This window comes from Salvelinus alpinus, chromosome 30 (genome assembly GCF_045679555.1).
Source record: "Salvelinus alpinus chromosome 30, SLU_Salpinus.1, whole genome shotgun sequence".
Taxonomy (NCBI): Eukaryota; Metazoa; Chordata; class Actinopteri; order Salmoniformes; family Salmonidae; genus Salvelinus; species Salvelinus alpinus.
Genome location: NC_092115.1, coordinates 33,819,320 through 33,837,740, shown reverse-complemented (window position 1 = coordinate 33,837,740; position 18,421 = coordinate 33,819,320). Strand labels below are relative to the sequence as shown.

Below are 18,421 nucleotides of genomic sequence, written 5' to 3'. Positions count from 1 at the left end.
TAAAATAAATAGATATCGAATTTAGCAATATTAAAGGCCAATGCTCTGATTGATCTATTTAGCAGACAATATAGGCTTTGTTGAAACATGTAGGAACTTTTCCCGAAACAGATTAGGCCAAGTTCTGTAAAAAACCATGACAACACTTCAGGCGGGGGTTCCCTAAAAGCCTGGATTGCTCAACCCTGGATTTTCTTGTAAGAACAACAGACAGACTATAAAACAGCAGAAGTAGGAAGTAGGAATCAGACATGAAGATGAAGGTCCAGGTGAGATCTCTCACCCTGCTCGCTGTGGCTGTCCTGCTGGTCAGATCTCAGAACCAGACTGAGACCAGGTATGAAGACATCATCTCAGTTGCTTTGCCTCAGCTGCTTCCTAGGGAAGAGCAGGCTTTCCGTCCAATTCTGAACCAGCTCCAAGTCGAGACTGTGAGTATTCTGACAGTATGAATGTTTCCTTCCTTCAAAAAAGTTTGTGTCTTGTTTTATTTCATATTTTTCTTTCAGTCAAGTCAAGGGATAATTGTCTGTTTAATATGCACCATCATGTACACATTTTCCAAGTCCTTTTTTGTGGAAAAGAAACAGACTCAATGTGGGGGAATGACAATTGAAATAAATGACAATACTATAAGTCGCAGTGTTGTCTTTGTCTCTCTGAAATCAGTTGAATACAGAGGATGTGGACCAGTCTGAGGTGTCTGTAAGGCTGAGCTTCCCCATGCAGGAGACTTTCTGCAGTAAATCACAGGGGCAGCCAGGCAAACCATGCCCTCTGAAGAAAAATGGTGTAAGAACAATTGGATTTTACAGTATTGTTGGGGAATAATAATCATGGGAAGCAGGAAATGACAAATAATATGCTGAGGTTAGCAAATGGCTAATTGTCAATTACTCCTTCCTCTAGAAACGAATGATGTGCAGTATGAAGGTCAGACATCCGATTCTGGAGGCTAGCAACAACCTGAACACCGACCTGTCTAATTTATTTTGTGAATACATGGAGGCAGAAGATGCTATGCAGGTACTGAGCAATGCAAGTTATTTCTCAACACCCCCCTACCTACATTAGTTAGGATGTCATGATAATGGTAGCCGAACAGTGTCAGATCAGTTGATCTGCAATCTAAAAATGTAGATGTGAAAAGTGCATTATCTGCTTATGAATTTCACGGAGGTTGAACTTCTTGAGAAAGTAACCTTATTTTTCTGATTATCCTTGTCTAATTATTCCGATTTTTCACGCAAAAAAAATGCAATGAATATTTTTCATGATTGCAGCAGAAGATTCGGACAAGAAGAAGCAAAGCCAGAATATGCTCCAGAGGCAAAGATTGCAAATTTCGCAGCAACGGTCGTCACGGGAGTGGCTCTCGCCTTGGGGGTGGCTCCTTAATTGGTCGTCCTGGGGGTGGCTCTCGCCTTGGGAGTGGCTCCTTAATTGGTCGTCCTGGGGGTGGCTCTCGTACTGGGAGTGGCTCCTTAATTGGTCGTCTTGGGAGTGGCTCTCCTCCTGGGGGTGGCTCTCGTACTGGGGGTGGCTCTTTCATTGATGGATTTATCAGAGATCACCGTGATGGAAATCGCTTTGCATAGATCAGCACGATACAACCTCTGGTTAACTGCAAATAACCCATCTATCAAAGAAATGTCATAAGGTTATTTATCTTCTTTTTTTTGTATCAACGTACCTACTCTTACATGCCAATTGTTGAATTTTATGAAAATTACTTCCAGATTATGTTTACGCCAATAAACTGCAAAATAAGTTTACAAAAGATAATGTCTGTAAAATGTGTTATTTATTTCATGTTTCATGGCAGTTCAGGAATTCAGTTTTTTCAAAGTTTTTGTGTTTATTGTTCACTATGCTGTTTCAAATAAATATCTATACTCTTGTCAGATCTATTAGGTCGGCAGTTTAACCTTTGCTGAAACATCTAGGACCGAACACAGATTCAAGTAAGAGTAATTAGTACGTGCCCGCCTAGGAACCCGAAATGTAAGAGCCATAATACAAGAAAGAGCATTTTGCTACTTTTAAGATATTATGTACACAAATACATGTGCCACAATGGAGTAATTTTGTTCACAGTGAAGAAAACAGAATTGCAGTGCAGCTTACATAAGAAAATTAACATGATTAAAATAAAAACACTTTAAAGGTCCAATGCAGCCGTTTTTATGTCAATATCAAATCATTTCTGAGTAACAATGAAATACTGTACTGTGATCATTTTCAATTAAAATGGTCAAAAATAAACAAAAACAGCTTCTTAGCTAAATGCAATTTGTCAAGCAAGAATTTAGCTAGGACTGTCTGGGAGTGGTCTGAGAGAGGGGCCTAATTGGAGGAGCCTAATGAGGGGGATGTGTAACCTGAAAACTAGATGTTATTGGCAGAGAGCAGGGCAAACTCTCTTTGTTATTGGTCTATTAACTTATACAAAATCCAAAAATCCCCACCCAGCCAAACAAAATGAAATTTCAGGTCTTTTCAAACAGCTCTTACACTAAAAGATCATTATGATAATTTGGAAAATTTTACAGTATTATTCCAACATCATAGTGTGGAAATATATATAGAAAATATATAGAAAACACAGGGACTCACGTTTTTGACTGCATTGCTCCTTTAATAAAAACATTTACATTTGAACAACTTCCCCATCTAGTGTCCGTTCAAAAAACTAGCAAGTGATGGCATTGGGATTTTTTTGCTCCTGTAGTTGCCCACCCTGCATTGTCCTTACTCCGGGACGCTCATCCCTTGTAGGTGGCAGCCAGCTGGAGAATTTGTTTGAACTCTGCAGCTTGAGAGTAAATTTCAGGCAAAGCTTATTTCATCTCTGCTGCACTGGTTGCATCTGTAGGGTTTGACAGGCCACTGCGTATGAGGTGTAGTCAGAACCGAGGATGATCTTGAGAGCCCTCCTCTGAATTCTCTCTGAGGCAGGGATGGGCAACTTTTATGGGGGTGGGGGCCACAAAAAAATCTGAACTCATCATGAGTTGGAAATATAAGGATGGTGGCGGTGGTGGTGTTCTCTCTCTTTATGTGTGTCAGTTTCTCAAGTGAAATAAAGCAACCTCCGAGATTTAAAAAGAAAATGAAAATGCTTGTAGGAAAGTGGTTTTTCATTTCTTATCCCATCAGGGTGTTTTTGTCTGTTACATGTGACATCTGTCAAACGTAGAATAGAGGGATTTTTAAAGAGAGAGAAAAAGGAAAAGTATTCAAGTGTTTTAATTTAAAAATTCACTCCATGATACACGTGACACAGACCGTTTTAAATGTATTAGTGGTTATAGATGTAGATATACACTGAGTGTACAAAACATTAGGAACACTTTCCTAATATTGAGTTGCACCCCCCTTTGCCCTCAGAACAGCCTCGATTCGTCGGTGCATGGACTCTACAAGGTTTCGAAAGCGTTACACTGTGATGATGTCCCATGTTGACTCCAATGCTTCCCACAGTTGTGTCAAGTTGGCTGTATGTCCTTTGGGTGGTGGATCATTCTTGATGCACATGGGACACTGTTGAGCGTGAAAAACCCAGCAGCGTTGCAGATCTTGACACATTCAAACAGATGGGCCTGGCACCTACTACCATACCTCGTTCAAATGCACATAAATCTTTCGTCTTGCCCATTCACCATCTGAATGGCACACATACACAATCCATGTCTCAATTGTTTCAAGGCTTAAAAATCCAGGTCGGCTACGGAGTCCTCCCCTTCATATACACTGATTTAATCCCACCACAGTGTCTGATTTCAAAAAGGCTTTACGACGAAAGCATACCATGCGATTATGTTAGGTCAGCACCTAGTCACAGAAAAACACAGCCATTTTTCCAGCCAAAGAGAGGAGTCACAAAAAGCAGAAATAGAGATAAAATTAATCACTAACCTTTGATGATCTTCATCAGATGACACTCATAGGACTTCATGTTACACAATACATGTATGTTTTGTTCGATAAAGTTCATATTTATATCCAAAAATCTCAGTTTACATTGGCGTGTTATGTTCAGTAATGTTTTGCTTCCAAAACATCCGGTGATTTTGCAGAGAGCCACATCAATATACAGAAATACTCATAATAAACATTGATAAAAGATACAAGTGTTAAGCATGGAATTATAGATAAACTTCTCCTTAATGCAACCGCTGTGTCAGATTTCAAACAAGCCATACAGAGACCAAAACAAGCCATACAGATACCCGTCATGTTGTGGAGTCAACAGAAGTCAGAAATAGCATTATAAATATTCACTTACCTTTGATGATCTTCATCAGAATGCACTCCCAGGAATCCCAGTTCCACAATAAATGTTTGTTTTGTTCGATAAAGTCCATAATTTATGTCCAAATACCTCCTTTTTGTTTGCGCGTTTAGTTCACAAATCCAAATTCACACGGCCCAGGCATTTAGTTCAGACGACAGTTCCATTACAGTTCATAGAAACATGTCAAACGATGTATAGAATCAATCTTTAGGATGTTTTTATCATAAATCTTCAATAATATTCCAACCGGACAATTCCTTTGTCTTTAGAAACGAAAAGGAACGCAACTAACTCTCACGGGTGGGCGCGAGACTGAGCTCATGGCATTCTGCCAGACATCTGACTCAATCAGCTCTTATTCTCTCCCCCTTCACAGTAGAAGCCTAAAACAAGGTTCTAAAGACTGTTGACATCTAGTGGAAGCCGTAGGAAGTGCGATCGGACCAAATGTTACACTGTATATTGGATAGGCAAAGACTTGAAAACCTACAAACCTCAGATTTCCCACTTCCTGGTTGGATTTTTTCTCAGGTTTTTGCTTGCCATATGAGTTCTGTTATACTTCACAGACATCATTCAAACAGTTTTAGAAACTTTGGAGTGTTTTCTATCCAAATCTACTAATAATATGCATATCTTAGCTTCTGGGCCTGAGTAGCAGGCAGTTTACGCTGGGCACCTTATTCATCCAAGCTACTCAATACTGCCCCCCAGCCATAAGAAGTTAAGTGGATTTAACAAGTGATATCAATCAAGGGATCATAGCTTTCACCTGGATTCACCTGGTCAGTCTATGTCATGGAAAAAGCAGGTGTTCCTAATGTTTTGTACACTCAGTGTGTATTCTCAGTGACAAGTACTTGCCTTATTTGCATTAATTAACAGTATCCTGCCTATATTGATTCTAACTGGCTCACAGAAGATGTGAATATAACAATTCAACACATGAAGTCACAAAGGCAGGATACATAAGAAAAAGTGAATCTGCAGTGCTTAGATAAAACAATGCTAAGGACACTTCCACACGGGTCTGATTAGTGTTAAAGGCACATGACAGGTTGGTCTCTTGGCCTGCCACAGGTCCACTCCTCCAAGGGTAGAGCGAGTCATTCTGGTGAGGAAAAACAGCATAAGGCACTCAGAGAAGAGGCTGGATAGAACAGAATGTTGAGGCAGTTCAATGTTTAGTTTTGATTTACATTTGGTTGAGATGTCAACTAGCGTGAATTCAACATGAAATTAACAAAAAATGACACCATGTCATTGGATTTTGGTTCAAATTTAGGTGAAAAAAGACAAAATGCCCTAACGTTGATGACTTTTTGCAAATCCAATCAGTTTTCCACGTTGATTCAACTTCATTACATAGATTTCTTTGGTTGAAATTATGTGGAAACAACATTGATTCAACCAGTTGTTCCTAGTGGGTCCCTTTTATAAGAACAATTATTGTTAATTTAAAGGAATAAAACTATATTAACTAACTATATTAAAAACCTACTTTGTCAAATGAAGACACCTGATAACAACAGTTTTATATCATGTTAAAAACCTATTAGTTTGAACTGTGTTTCCCTGTGGATTTTTGAGTGGTAGTGATGATATAAGGAGAGAAGGAAATGCCCCGTACCTCAGATCTAGGGTCAAATTACCATACCACTATTCACAACCTTAACCATTAAAGGGATGTAAACATGCAGATGTAGGATATTCATTTGACCTACAGTATATTGTCACAGCAAAATAATCTTGCAGCAACAGAATTTGAACGCTTAGTCCATAATGTTGCTTTATTTGTGGTTAGGCTATTAGCTGGCCTAAAGTAAGCTACATGAAAGTGCAATACTTTGGCTCCTGAGTAGCGCATCGGTCTAAGGCACTGCATCTCAGTGCTAGAGGTGTCACTACAGACCCTGGTTTGATCCCGGGCCGTATCACAATTGGCTGTGATTGTGAGTCCCATAGGGCGGCGCATAATTGGCCCAGCGTCGTCCGGGTTAGGGTAGGGTTTGGCCAGGGCCGTCATTGTAAAATAAGAATTTGTTCTTAACTGACTTGCTTAGTTAAATAAAATAAAAATACTGTAAATCAAATCAAAGTTAATGTGTCACGTGCGCCGAATACAACAGTGAAATGCTTACCTACAGGCAAAAAAGGTATTAGGTGAACAATAGGTAGGTAAAGAAATAAAACAACAGTAAAAAGACAGGCTATACAGTAGCGAGGCTATACAAGTAGTGAGGCTACATATAGACACCGGTTAGTCAGGCTGATTGAGGTAGTATGTAGATATGGTTGAAGTGAATATGCATATATGATGAACAGAGAGTAGCAGTAGTGTAATAGAGGGGTTGGCGGGTGGTGAGTGGGACACAATGCAGATAGCCCGGTTAGCCAATGTGCGGGAGCACTGGTTGGTCGGCCCAATTGAGGTAGTATGTACATGAATGTATAGTTAAAGTGACTATGCATATATGATAAGAGTAGCAGCAGTGTAAAAAGAGGGGTTGAGGGGGCACACAATGCAAATAGTTCGGGTAGCCATTTGATTACCTGTTCAGGAGTCTTATGGCTTGGGGGTAAAAACTATTGAGAAGCCTTTTTGTCCCAGACTTGGCACTCCGGTACCGCTTGCCATGCGGTAATAGAGAGAACAGTCTTTGACTGGGGTGGCTGGGGCCTTTGACAATTGTTAGGGCCTTCCTCTGACAATAGGCTTTGTCGTGCCCTCTTCACCACTGTCTTGGTGTGTTTCGACCATTCTAGTTTGTTGTTGATATGGACACCAAGAAGCTTGAAGCTCTCAACCTGCTCCACTACAACCCCGTCGATGAGAATGGGGGCGTGCTCGGTCCTCATTTTCCTGTAGTCCACAATCATCTCCATGGTCTTGGTTACTTTGAGGGATAGGTTTTTAATTCTGGCACCACCCGGCCAGGTCTCTGACCTCCTCCCTATAGGCTGTCTCGTTGTTGTCGGTGATCAGGCACCTAACAATTGTCAAAGGCCCCAGCCACCCCAGTCATAGACTGTTCTCTCTATTACCGCATGGCAAGCGGTATCGAAGTGCCAAGTCTAGGACAAAAAGGCTTCTCAACAGATTTTACCCCCAAGCCATAAGACTCCTGAACAGGTAATCAAATGGCTACCCGGACTATTTGCATTGTGTGCCCCCACAACCCCTCTTTTTACACTGCTGCTACTCTTATCATATATGCATAGTCACTTTCACTATACATTCACACCGTTGTGTCGTCTGCAAACTTAATGTTGGTTTTGTAGTCGTGCCTGGCCATGCAGTCGTGGGTGAACAGGGAGTACAGGAGGGGACTGAGCACGCACCCCTGGGGAGCTCCAGTGTTGAGGATCAGCGTGGCAGATGTGTTGCTACCTACCCTCACCACCTGGGGGCGGTCCGTCAGGAAGTCCAGGATCCAGTTCCATAGGGAGGCGTTTAGTCCCAGGATCCTTAGCTTAGTGATGAGCTGTGAGGGTACTATGGTGTTGAACGCTGAGCTGTAGTCAATGAATAGCATTCTCACATAAGTGTTCCTTTTGTCCAGGTGTGAAAGGCCAGTGTGGAGTGCAATAGAGATTGCAACATCTGTGTATCTCTTTGGGTGGTATACAAATTGGAGTGAGTCTAGGGTTTCTGGGATAATGGTGTTGATGTGAGCCATTACCAACCTGTCAAAGTACTTCATGGCTACGGACATGAGTGCTACGAGCTGTAGTCATTTAGGCAGGTTGCCTTTGTGTTCTTGGGCACAGGGACTATGGTGGTCTGCTTGAAACATGTTGGTATTACAGACTCAATCAGGTACATTTTGAAAATGTCAGTGAAGACACCTGCCAGTTGATCAGCACATGCCCGGAGCACACGTCCTGGTAATCCGTCTGGCCCCTCAGCCTTGTGTATGTTGACCTGTTTAAAGGTCTTACTCACATCGGCTACGGAGAGCGTGATCACGCAGTCATCCGGAACAGCTGATGCTCTAATGCATGCCTCAGTGTTGCTTACCTCGAAGTGAGCATAGAAGGGATTTAACTCGTCTGGTAGGCTCGTGTCACTGGGCAGCTCGCGGCTGTGCTTCCCTTTGTAGTCTGTAATAGTTTGCAAGCCCTGCCACATAAGGCTGGCGTCGGAGCCGGTGTAGTATGATTCAATCTTAGCCCTGTATTGATGCTTTGCCTGTTTGATGGTTCGCCGCAGGGCATAGCAGAATTTATTGTAAGCTTCCGGGTTAGAGTCCCGCACCTTGAAAGCGGCAGCTCTACCCTTTAGTTCAGTGCGAATGTTGCCTGTAATCCATGGCTTCTGGTTGGGGCATGTACGTACAGTCACTGTGGGGACGACGTCCTCGATGCACTTATTGATAAAGCCAGTGACTGATGTGGTGTACTCCTCAATGCAATCGGAAGAATCCCGGAACATGTTCCAGTCTGTGATAGCAAAACAGTCCTGTAGTTTAGCATCTGCTTCATCTGACCACTTTTTTATAGGCCGAGTCACTTGTGCCTCCTGCTTTAATTTTTGCTTGTAAGCAGGAATCAGGAGGATAGAGTTGTGGTCAGATTTACCAAATGGAGGGCGAGGGAGAGCTTTGTACGCGTATCTGTATGTGGAGTACAGGTGATCTATAGTTTTTTTCCCCTCTGGTTGCACATTTAACATGTTGATGGAAATTTGGTAGAACTTATTTAAGTTTCCCTGCATTAAAGTCTCCGGCCACTAGTAGCGCCACCTCTGGGTGAGTGGTTTCCTGTTTACTTATTTCCTTATACAGCTGACTGAGTGCAGTCTTAGTGCCATCATCTGTCTGTGGTGGTAAATAAACACCCCCAGACAGGGCCAACCAGGCAGGATATAACCCCACAACCCACTCAAGTCGAGTATAGCGAAAAAAGCCTAGGACAACGTGACGCACCCCTCCTAGGGATGGCATGGAAGAGCACTAGTAAACCAATGTCTCAGCCCCTGTAATAGGGTCAGAGAATCCCAGTGGAGAGAGGGGAGCCGGCCAAGCAGAGACAGCAAGGGCGGTTTGTCACTCCAGTGCCTTGACGTTCACCTTTGCACCCCTATAGCAAATAGAAATGCAAAACTTGTAATGTACACAAGAACTTAATTTGATAAAAAGATCTAACACAACATTAGGTGATAAAATATGGATTATTATGGAACACAGAATGAATTAACATGAAACGAACACAACAGGAGGTTTAACAGCCTGCTGCCTGGCCTGCACCCTATCTCATTGTGGAGCTAGAGGAGTACAGCCCTGTCTATGTTCATAGATAAGATGAGAGCACCCCTCCAGCTTGGATAGAGTCCATCACTCCTCAGCAGTCCAGGCTTTGCCCTGTTTGTGGGGGAGTCCCAGAAAGAGGGACAGTTATCTACAAATTCTATATTTTAAGACTAAGGTTTTCAATTTGTCAGAGCTACTGGTGGGACCCTTTGGCGGCTCAGACCCAGTAATGGGTGGAGTAGAGACCTGAGAAGGCTCGTTGCTTAGTGAGGAAAACCGGTGAAAGTTTCTGTCGGCTAAATGAGTGACACTTTCCAGAAGCAATGAGAAGTCACTGCTCCAGAAGACTGTAATGGAAATGTGACCCAGAACTGGTATTGGTCCATAAGACAGACGACAGAAACTAAAGTAGGGTGGATGGTCGGGGTAGATGGGTAAACAAATAATGTGAACATCTAGCAACCCAATGGTTGTGTGTTCGAATCTTATCATAGACAACTTTAGCAACTTTGCAACTACTTAGCATGTTAGTTAACTCTTCCACTAACCCTAACCCCCAACCCAGCCAACGTCAGCCACCTAGCTAGCGTTAGCCACCTAGCTAACGTTAGCTAAAGCAATTTGGAATTCATAACACATCATTTGTTTTGCAAATTCATAACATACTGTACAAATTGCAATTCGTAACATATTGTACGAATTGCAATTCGTAACATATCATACGAAATGGATGACGGACATTCTTAAATTAACACATAGGCCTACCATATGAAACGTAACACACCATACTAATTGCAGTGTCCCGGATTTACATTTACTATGTTACATCTACCCCTGAGTCCAGATTGCGGTTTCATACACCCAGATAACACCTACTCCTCTACTAACAATGTTCAATAAAGCATCTCTGTTAAAAGTGCTTTTTAGGACAAGACACACAGGACAGTACATAGAGTGGCAGGCCTAATCAACAGTGTCATATCCTCAACTCACCCTCACCGGTAGAGGAAAACACAGGATCCAGAGGGAAATTATCTGCATGGGATACAGTATAGAGTGTTTATTATTTGAGATGAGCCATTTGCAGAAGGCAGTCGAATGTGTGCAGTTGGTGGAAAAAGAGGTGTAGTGCTTAGTGGAATACAATCTTATGAATTACAGTTTTTTTGATGTTGCTACATTACCCCCTTCCTTTGGGAGAGCGTGTCCCCGCGTTTCTCTATACAAAGTCCCTCACGTATACACGCCTCTCTTGAACAGCCGGGAAGTGGCAGGCTAAGCAAGGGGTAGCTTTCAGGATTTCAGAGTATTTTAAATGTTTTTTTTAAATAATAGATGCTGCCTGTTTCAATATGTATTTCCCTGAACTGTATCTGTCTACACCCAAACAAAACAAATCACACAACTTGTCTGTAGACCTAGACATGGGGGAAGATGATGCTATACATGCAGGTGCTGAGCACTGGAAGTTATTAGGACATAATTGTAAACAGTAACAGTGTCAGAACAGTCAATCAAAAGATACGTACACTATATATACAAAAGTATGCGGACACCTCTTCAAATTAGTGGATTCTGATATTTCAGCCACACTTTTTGCTGACAGGTGTATAAAATCGAGCACACAGCCATGCAAACTACATAGACAAACATTGGCAGTAGAATGGCCTTCCTGAAGTGCGCTGTGACTTTCAACGTGGCACCGTCATAGGATGCCACCTTTCCAACTAGTCAGTTCGTCAAATTTCTGCCCTGGTCAACTGTAAGTGCTGTTATTGTGAAGTGGAAATGTCTAAGAGCAACAACGGCTCAGCCGCGAAGTGGTAGGCCACACAACCTCACAGAATGGGACCGCCGAATGCTGAATCGCGTAGCGTGTAAAAATCATCTGTCCTCCATTGCAACACACTACCAAATGTGTTCCAAATTGCCTCTGGAAGCAACATTAGCACAATAACTGTTCGTCTGGAGCTTCATGAAATGGGTTTCCATGGCCGAGCAGCCGCACACAAGTCTAAGATCACCATGCACAATGTCAAGCTCCACCTGTAGTGGTGTAAAGCTTGCTGCCATTGGACTGGAGCAGTGGAAACGCATTCTCTGGAGTGATGAATCACACTTCACCATCTGGCAGTCCAATGGACTAATTTGGGTTTGGCAAATGCAAGGAGAACGCTACCTGGGCCAATGCATAGTGCCAACTGTAAAGTTTGGTGGAGGAGGAATAATGGCCTGGGGCTGTTTTTCATGGTTTTGTTTTTTGCTAGGTCCCTTAGTTCCAGTGAAGGGAAATCTTAACGATACAGCACACAAAGACAGTCTAGACGATTTTGTGCTTCCAACTTCGTGGCAACAGTTTGGGAAGGCACTTTCCTGTTTCAGCATGACAATGTCCCCGTGCACAAGCGACATCCATACAGAAATAGTTTGTTGAGATCGGTGTGGAAGAATTTGACTGGCCTGCACAGAGCCCTGATCTCAACCCCATCGAACCCCTTTGGGATGAATTTGAATGCCGACTGCGAGCCAGGTCTAATCACCCAACATCAGTGCCCGACCTCACTAATGCTCTTGTGGTTGAATGGAAGCAAGTCCCCGCAGCAATGTTCCAACATCTGGTGTAAAGCCTTCGCAGAAGAGTGGAGGCTGTTATAGCAGCAAAGGGGGAACCAACTCCATGCTAATGCCCATGATTTTGGAATGAGATGTCCAACAAGCAGGTGTCCACCGGCTTTTGAATCATGTAGTGTATGTTAAGTGCATTATTTGCTTGAACTTCATGTTTCTTGAGGAAGTAAAAATGCACTTCTTGTAATGGTCTAATTATTCAGATTTTTCACACAAAAATGTAATTAATATGCAGCACAAGATTTGGATAAGTCAATGCTTCTCAATTATTTTCTGTTACGCCCCCCCTAGGAAGAAGTAAACATTTCGCGCCCCCCAACTCTCCGCCGCGACTGTAAATACACTGCTCAAAAAAATAAAGGGAACACTTAAACAACACAATGTAACTCCAAGTCAATCACACTTCTGTGAAATCAAACTGTCCAGCAACACTGATTGACAATAAATGTCACATGCTGTTGTGCAAATGGAATAGACAAAAGGTGGAAATTATAGGCAATTAGCAAGACACCCCCAATAAAGGAGTGGTTCTGCAGGTGGTGACCACAGACCACTTCTCAGTTCCTATGCTTCCTGGCTGATGTTTTGGTCACTTTTGAATGCTGGCGGTGCTTTCACTCTAGTGGTAGCATGAGACGGAGTCTACAACCCACACAAGTGGCTCAGGTAGTGCAGCTCATCCAGGATGGCACATCAATGCGAGCTGTGGTAAGAAGGTTTGCTGTGTCTGTCAGCGTAGTGTCCAGAGCATGGAGGCGCTACCAGGAGACAGGCCAGTACATCAGGAGACGTGGAGGAGGCCGTAAGAGGGCAACAACCCAGCAGCAGGACCGCTACCTCCACCTTTGTGCAAGGAGGAGCACTGCCAGAGCCCTGCAAAATGACCTCCAGCAGGCCACAAATGTGCATGTGTCAGCAAGGGGTCTGAGGATCTCATCTCGGTACCTAATGGCAGTCAGGCTACCTCTGGCGAGCACATGGAGGGCTGTGCGGCCCCACAAAGAAATGCCACCCCACACCATGACTGACCCACCGCCAAACCGGTCATGCTGGAGGATGTTGCAGGCAGCAGAACGTTCTCCACGGCGTCTCCAGGCTCTGTCACGTCTGTCACATGTGCTCATGTGCTCAGTGTGAACCTGCTTTCATCTGTGAAGAGCACAGGGCGCCAGTGGCGAATTTGCCAATCTTGGTGTTCTCTGGCAAATGCCAAACGTCCTGCACGGTGTTGGGCTGTAAGCCCCTCACCCTCATGGAGTCTGTTTCTGACCGTTTGAGCAGACACATGCACATTTGTGGCCTGCTGGAGGTCATTTTGCAGGGCTCTGGCAGTGCTCCTCCTTGCACAAAGGCGGAGGTAGAAATATAGAAATATAGATCAACTTACAACAAAGAATAACTTTATTAAATTAACATTGTTTTTTACTCTGTAACAGAAAAGACTTAAAGTGCATCAATTTGCCTGAAAAAAATAAAATAAATCAACCCTTATTTAAACTGTTAAAATGTTTTGACCATTTGATACTGAAAAATAAAATAAAATATATTCAATAAATAATAATAAATTCTAATTGATCAGCAACATTAACTCAGGAGCACAATATATGAAACACTTTGACCTATAAAACAAAAATGAATAAAACAATTTGTGCTGATTTTTTTAAATCAAAATGAGGAAGTCAGGATTAATGGCTACAATGAGCACGTTTTGCAGAGCACAGCTTTTCGAAGCGGGGTTTGAAGCATGATACTGCAACTTTCAGCTCCTGCTCAATGTTTAGCTGGGACCTGCACTTGGTCTTCAGTGCAGCAACAGCAGAGAAGCCAGTCTCACAAAGATAAGATGTTGCAAAAGGAAGAAGAATGTCCATGGCCCTCTGCCCTAAGAGTGGATACTGCCTCTCTACACTCAGCCAGAATTCACTCAGTGTCTGTGATGTGAACCTCAGTCTCAATGTGGAGTCAGACGTCATATCAATGAACTGGTCCTCCTCTGCAGAGCTGAAACCAGTTGGAGCTGGTGCATTGAAAGGATCTCTCACCCAGTCATATTGGGAACTGTTTTCAGGGAAGTACTTTTTAAAGAATCCCAATCAGTGATGAAATATGCTCCTTAATATATGGAATCACTGAGGTGGCATCATAGTCAGTAGTGTCAACAAATTCATGCAGGTTCTCGAATGAATCAGTATTTCCTTCATCAAGTCGCCTGCCCCACATTGCAAGCTTTCGAGTGAAAGAGCTGATCTTGTCTGTGACCTGAGGGAGGTGTTTATCTTTCCCTTGAAGCTGTAGATTTAGTTCATTTAGCTTTCCAAATATGTCACTCAGGTAGGCCAGTTTTGCCAGGAAATTCTCATCACAAAATTTTTCTGCGAGGTCATACTTGTGCTCCTGCTCCGAAAACATTATTATCTGCTCTCTGAGCTCACAAACTCGGGACAAGACTTTTCCTCGTGACAGCCACCTTGCTTCACTGTGAAACAGCACAGCTTGATGTTCAGCTCCCATCTCCTCACAGATAGCAGAGAAGACTCTTGTTTTTAGTGGTCTGGTCTTTATAAAATTGACTACACCTACAATGTCAGTCATAATCTCACTTAATTCAGAGGAAAGGTGCCTTGATGCCAGTGCTTCTCTGTGTATAACACAGTGTGTCCACTCAGCATTAGGTGAGGCCTTCTTGATGAGTGCCCGAAGTCCTTTTCTCATCCCTGCCATGGTCTGTGCACCATCACTGCAAACACCAATGCAGTTCTTCCACTTTAGCCCATTCTCAGTCAGGAAGCAGTCCAGCATTTTGAATAGCTCTTCAGCTGTGTCTCTGACATATTTACAAAAAAGTAGATCCTCACACAGGGAGTTTGTCATGTCAAAACGTACATAAGCGATAAACAAACAGTCTTTGTTGCTGTCAGTTGCTTCATCGAACTGTAAGGCAAAACGTTTGTCTACCAGCTGTTCTTTAAGATCATTAGCAATGTCATTTATATGTCATTGGACAGAGGGATAGTTTTTATTTTTGCAGCATTGCATCATCCAGCATGACAGAGACCATGTCTAATGCTGCAGGCAGTATCAGCTCCTCTGCTATGGAGTGTTTTTTTTTGCACTGAGCAATTTGGTACGCCACCTTATATGATGCTAACAGTGGTCGCTGGTTTACTGAAGTAGCATTCACAAAGCGGGATGATTGTTGGCAATATTCGGCACGTTTTCGCTGAAAAAAACTAAAGCGGCTTATCAGCGTGATTGGGGTGTAATGTCTTTAAGTGACGCCTTAATTTATTTGGCTTCATGCTGTCCGCTGCCAACATTTTTAGACACAGTAAACATACCGGTCTTTCCTTGTATCCCACCGTAGTCACAGTGAAGCCAAGCGCTACATACGCTTCGTCATATTTCCTCGTCTTAGCTTTCGGGAGACTTATGTTTGTCTCATTATCTCCGTCTCGCTCCGCTTTCTTTTCATCCCTAATAAATATTTTTCCATGGTGTCTCTTAAGGGTTTGTTATCTGCACTTCATATCTCCTGCTCTGTGATGTGTGCTCTTGTTCGGTGCAAAAAAAAACTACTCCCTGCGGCAAAAAAAGCATGTTCCCCGGGGTCACACGTGCCCCCCCTGGCATCGCTCCGAGCCCCCCCAGGGGGGCGCGCCCCACTATTTGAGAAGGACTGGGATAAGTAGAAGCATGGCCAATGGAGTCTTAAAGGGCTCTAAGGGGTGCAGCAGTAGTTATCAGTGGCGACCCGTCATTCAGGGCAGGTGGGGCTGTGCTCTGTTTTGAGTCCCACATTTTTTGGGGGGTTGCCTGTTTTGCATGTTATTTTGGCATTAATACGTGTCATATATCAGTTTGCAAACAATGTAAAAAATAAAATAAAGCCGCATACAAACATGGTCTCTTTTTTGCTTTCTTGAGTAAGGCAGCTCCAAAATGCAGGTGTTTCTGTGATGGTTTGGGCAACCAGTGGAAAATACGAAGCGTAGGAGTTGGTAATGTTCCTTAGTTGCGCTGTGATTGGCTCAGTGTTTTGTCACTCATGGGAACACTACATCACTGCCAAATCTAAGGGTAGAGCTAAAAAATTCAAGCCCCTTGGGTGCTGCCATAGAGTTACATTAAAGGTGCCCATCCAAGAAGTGTCATGGTTATTGGCCACAGATAAAATGACATTAAATGACGTTATATCTACAGTAGCTTTGATTGGACTGATCCTGTCAACATCATACTTTCAAAATCTTAGCTAGCAGTCATCATCATGAATCAAGTCGACAATCTACTGGCAAATCCTTTTTAATCCTTGACATACGAATAGAAATAAAGAAGAGAAATTATAGATAAAACGTATCGGTGCTCATCGGCCATTGGACATAAACAATACACAACAAGTTGGAAATCACAAATACAACAATGAGTGGTTTGGAAGGAATCAGTGGCTAACTGCAAGCATTGCAAAGCAATCACTAGCCTGCTATTCAGTGGAGTGGGTGTGTGGTCCCAAGTCTTCGTTTAATGGTCTCTTTTCCAAGCTTAAAAGGATAAACATTCAACATTGGCCATGCTGTCAATCCAGCATGATTTATGCCGCGCACAAAACAACTGGAAACTCGGAACTGGTAAATCTGACTTCAGTGAGTTCAAGACAACTGGGAACTCTGGAAAATACGAGCTCCGACTGGGAAAATACACTTTGAACGGTCATCCAACTCAGAATTGTAAATTGAGCTAATATTAACAGAGAGCTAATATATTAATAATATGCATGTCAATCTCTTCTGGTTCAAAGTGGAGGAGAGATTGACTTCATCACTACTTGTATTTATAAGAGGTATTGACATGTTGAATGCACCAAGCTGTCTGTTTGAACTGCTGGCGCACAGCTCAGTCACCCATACACATCCCACAAGACATGCCACAAGAGGTCTCTTCATAGTCCCCAAGTCCAGAACAGACTATGGGAGGCGCACAGTACTACATAGAGTCATGACCACCTTGAACTCTATTCCACATCAAGTAACTCATGCAAGCAGTAAAATTATATAAAAAAAACAGGAAAAAATACACCTTATGGAACAGCAGGGACTGTGAAGCAACACAAACATAGACACAGACACATGCATACACACACACACATGGATTTTGTACTGTAGATATGTGGTAGTGGTGGAGTTTTGGGCCTGAGGGCACACAGTGTGTTATGAAATCTGTGAATGTATTGTCATGTTTTTTAAATTGTGTAAACTGCCTTAATTTTGCTGGAAACCAAGAAGAGCTAATGGGGATCCATAATAAATACAAATACCAGACTTTGATGACAAAATTTGCCCAGGAAGGACCTCTCAAGTGAGCACAGCACAAGGTGAGTCCAAAAATGTATTGTATGTTGCTGCATAAACAACGTAATATTCCAAGGAGATATGCAGTGCTTAATTAGTAAATCGGGAGGTGCCTGAAAAAAAGTGAGCGCTAGAGTGGGGTGACCCGGGGAGCTCCGAGGTACTGGAACGCATGAGAAAAAATAAATCACCATTATAATAAAGCATTGCATGCATATCATTACATTTAAGTAGTGGCATAGAGCAATAGAGTAGAGACACATGGGAAACATTTTTGTGGCTTAGGGTCCAACTCTACATCATTTTACATGACTGGAGACTTTGGCATCATTTTTAAAAAATACCACGTTTAGAACAACTCAGAACTCGGAGCTGGGAAATCACCGACTTCCGACTTCAGTGCGTTCAAGAGAACTGGTAAATGGTGTTTTTTTTTTTTTTTTTATAAATAAAAATGATAAGCTGTTAGTAGCTCACCCTAATAATTTGTTCCCTTTTCCCCTCTTAATTTTGCACTCTTCTGACTTGGTGGTGCACATGTAGCCTATAACCTGTTTTAGAGAAATGTAATCATTGAATATTGTAATAGCTTTCATTGTCTGCTTATACGCCTCCTTTATTTATCCTACGGTTCTGACGTGGTTCACAGGGAAAATACTGTAAAAACGGCCCATGTTCTGAATTCTGTCGCTGTACATTTCAAAAGTGCTGAACAAATAGTAATAGACTATGTCCGTCCTAGCTCACTCATTAATGTCTTAATCGAAATTACGGATTGCCTCTTATCCGCTCGTCCACCCCTTATGCCATAGTTTGTACATCTCAATTGTCACTATAAACCACATTTATTTATGCAAGTTAGCCATATCAGCCATGTTTTTTTTAAGGCAGTTAATAAGGCT

General features: G+C 42.6%; 1 protein-coding gene across 1 annotated transcript; it reads left to right on the top strand.

Annotated features, from left to right (window-relative positions):
* Positions 1–208: 208 nt before the first annotated feature.
* LOC139559682 (uncharacterized) lies at positions 209–1,780 on the top strand. The gene is made up of 4 exons (XM_071375885.1): positions 209–431; positions 670–792; positions 910–1,026; positions 1,284–1,780. Exons 1-4 carry the CDS (start codon positions 252–254, stop codon positions 1,596–1,598), a joined length of 735 nt encoding a protein of 244 aa, XP_071231986.1. The 5' UTR covers positions 209–251; the 3' UTR covers positions 1,599–1,780.
* The last annotated feature ends 16,641 nt before the right edge of the window (positions 1,781–18,421 follow it).

What these genes read in the sequence shown, in the direction of transcription:
- LOC139559682 (XM_071375885.1), top strand. Translation starts at nt 252, where the DNA reads ATGAAGATGAAGGTCCAGGTGAGATCTCTCACCCTGCTCGCTGTGGCT. An exon ending in GCCCTCTGAAGAAAAATGGT is followed by an intron (nt 793 to 909) that starts GTAAGAACAATT and finishes TCCTTCCTCTAG; the next exon opens with AAACGAATGATGTGCAGTAT. An exon ending in AGGCAGAAGATGCTATGCAG is followed by an intron (nt 1,027 to 1,283) that starts GTACTGAGCAAT and finishes TCATGATTGCAG; the next exon opens with CAGAAGATTCGGACAAGAAG.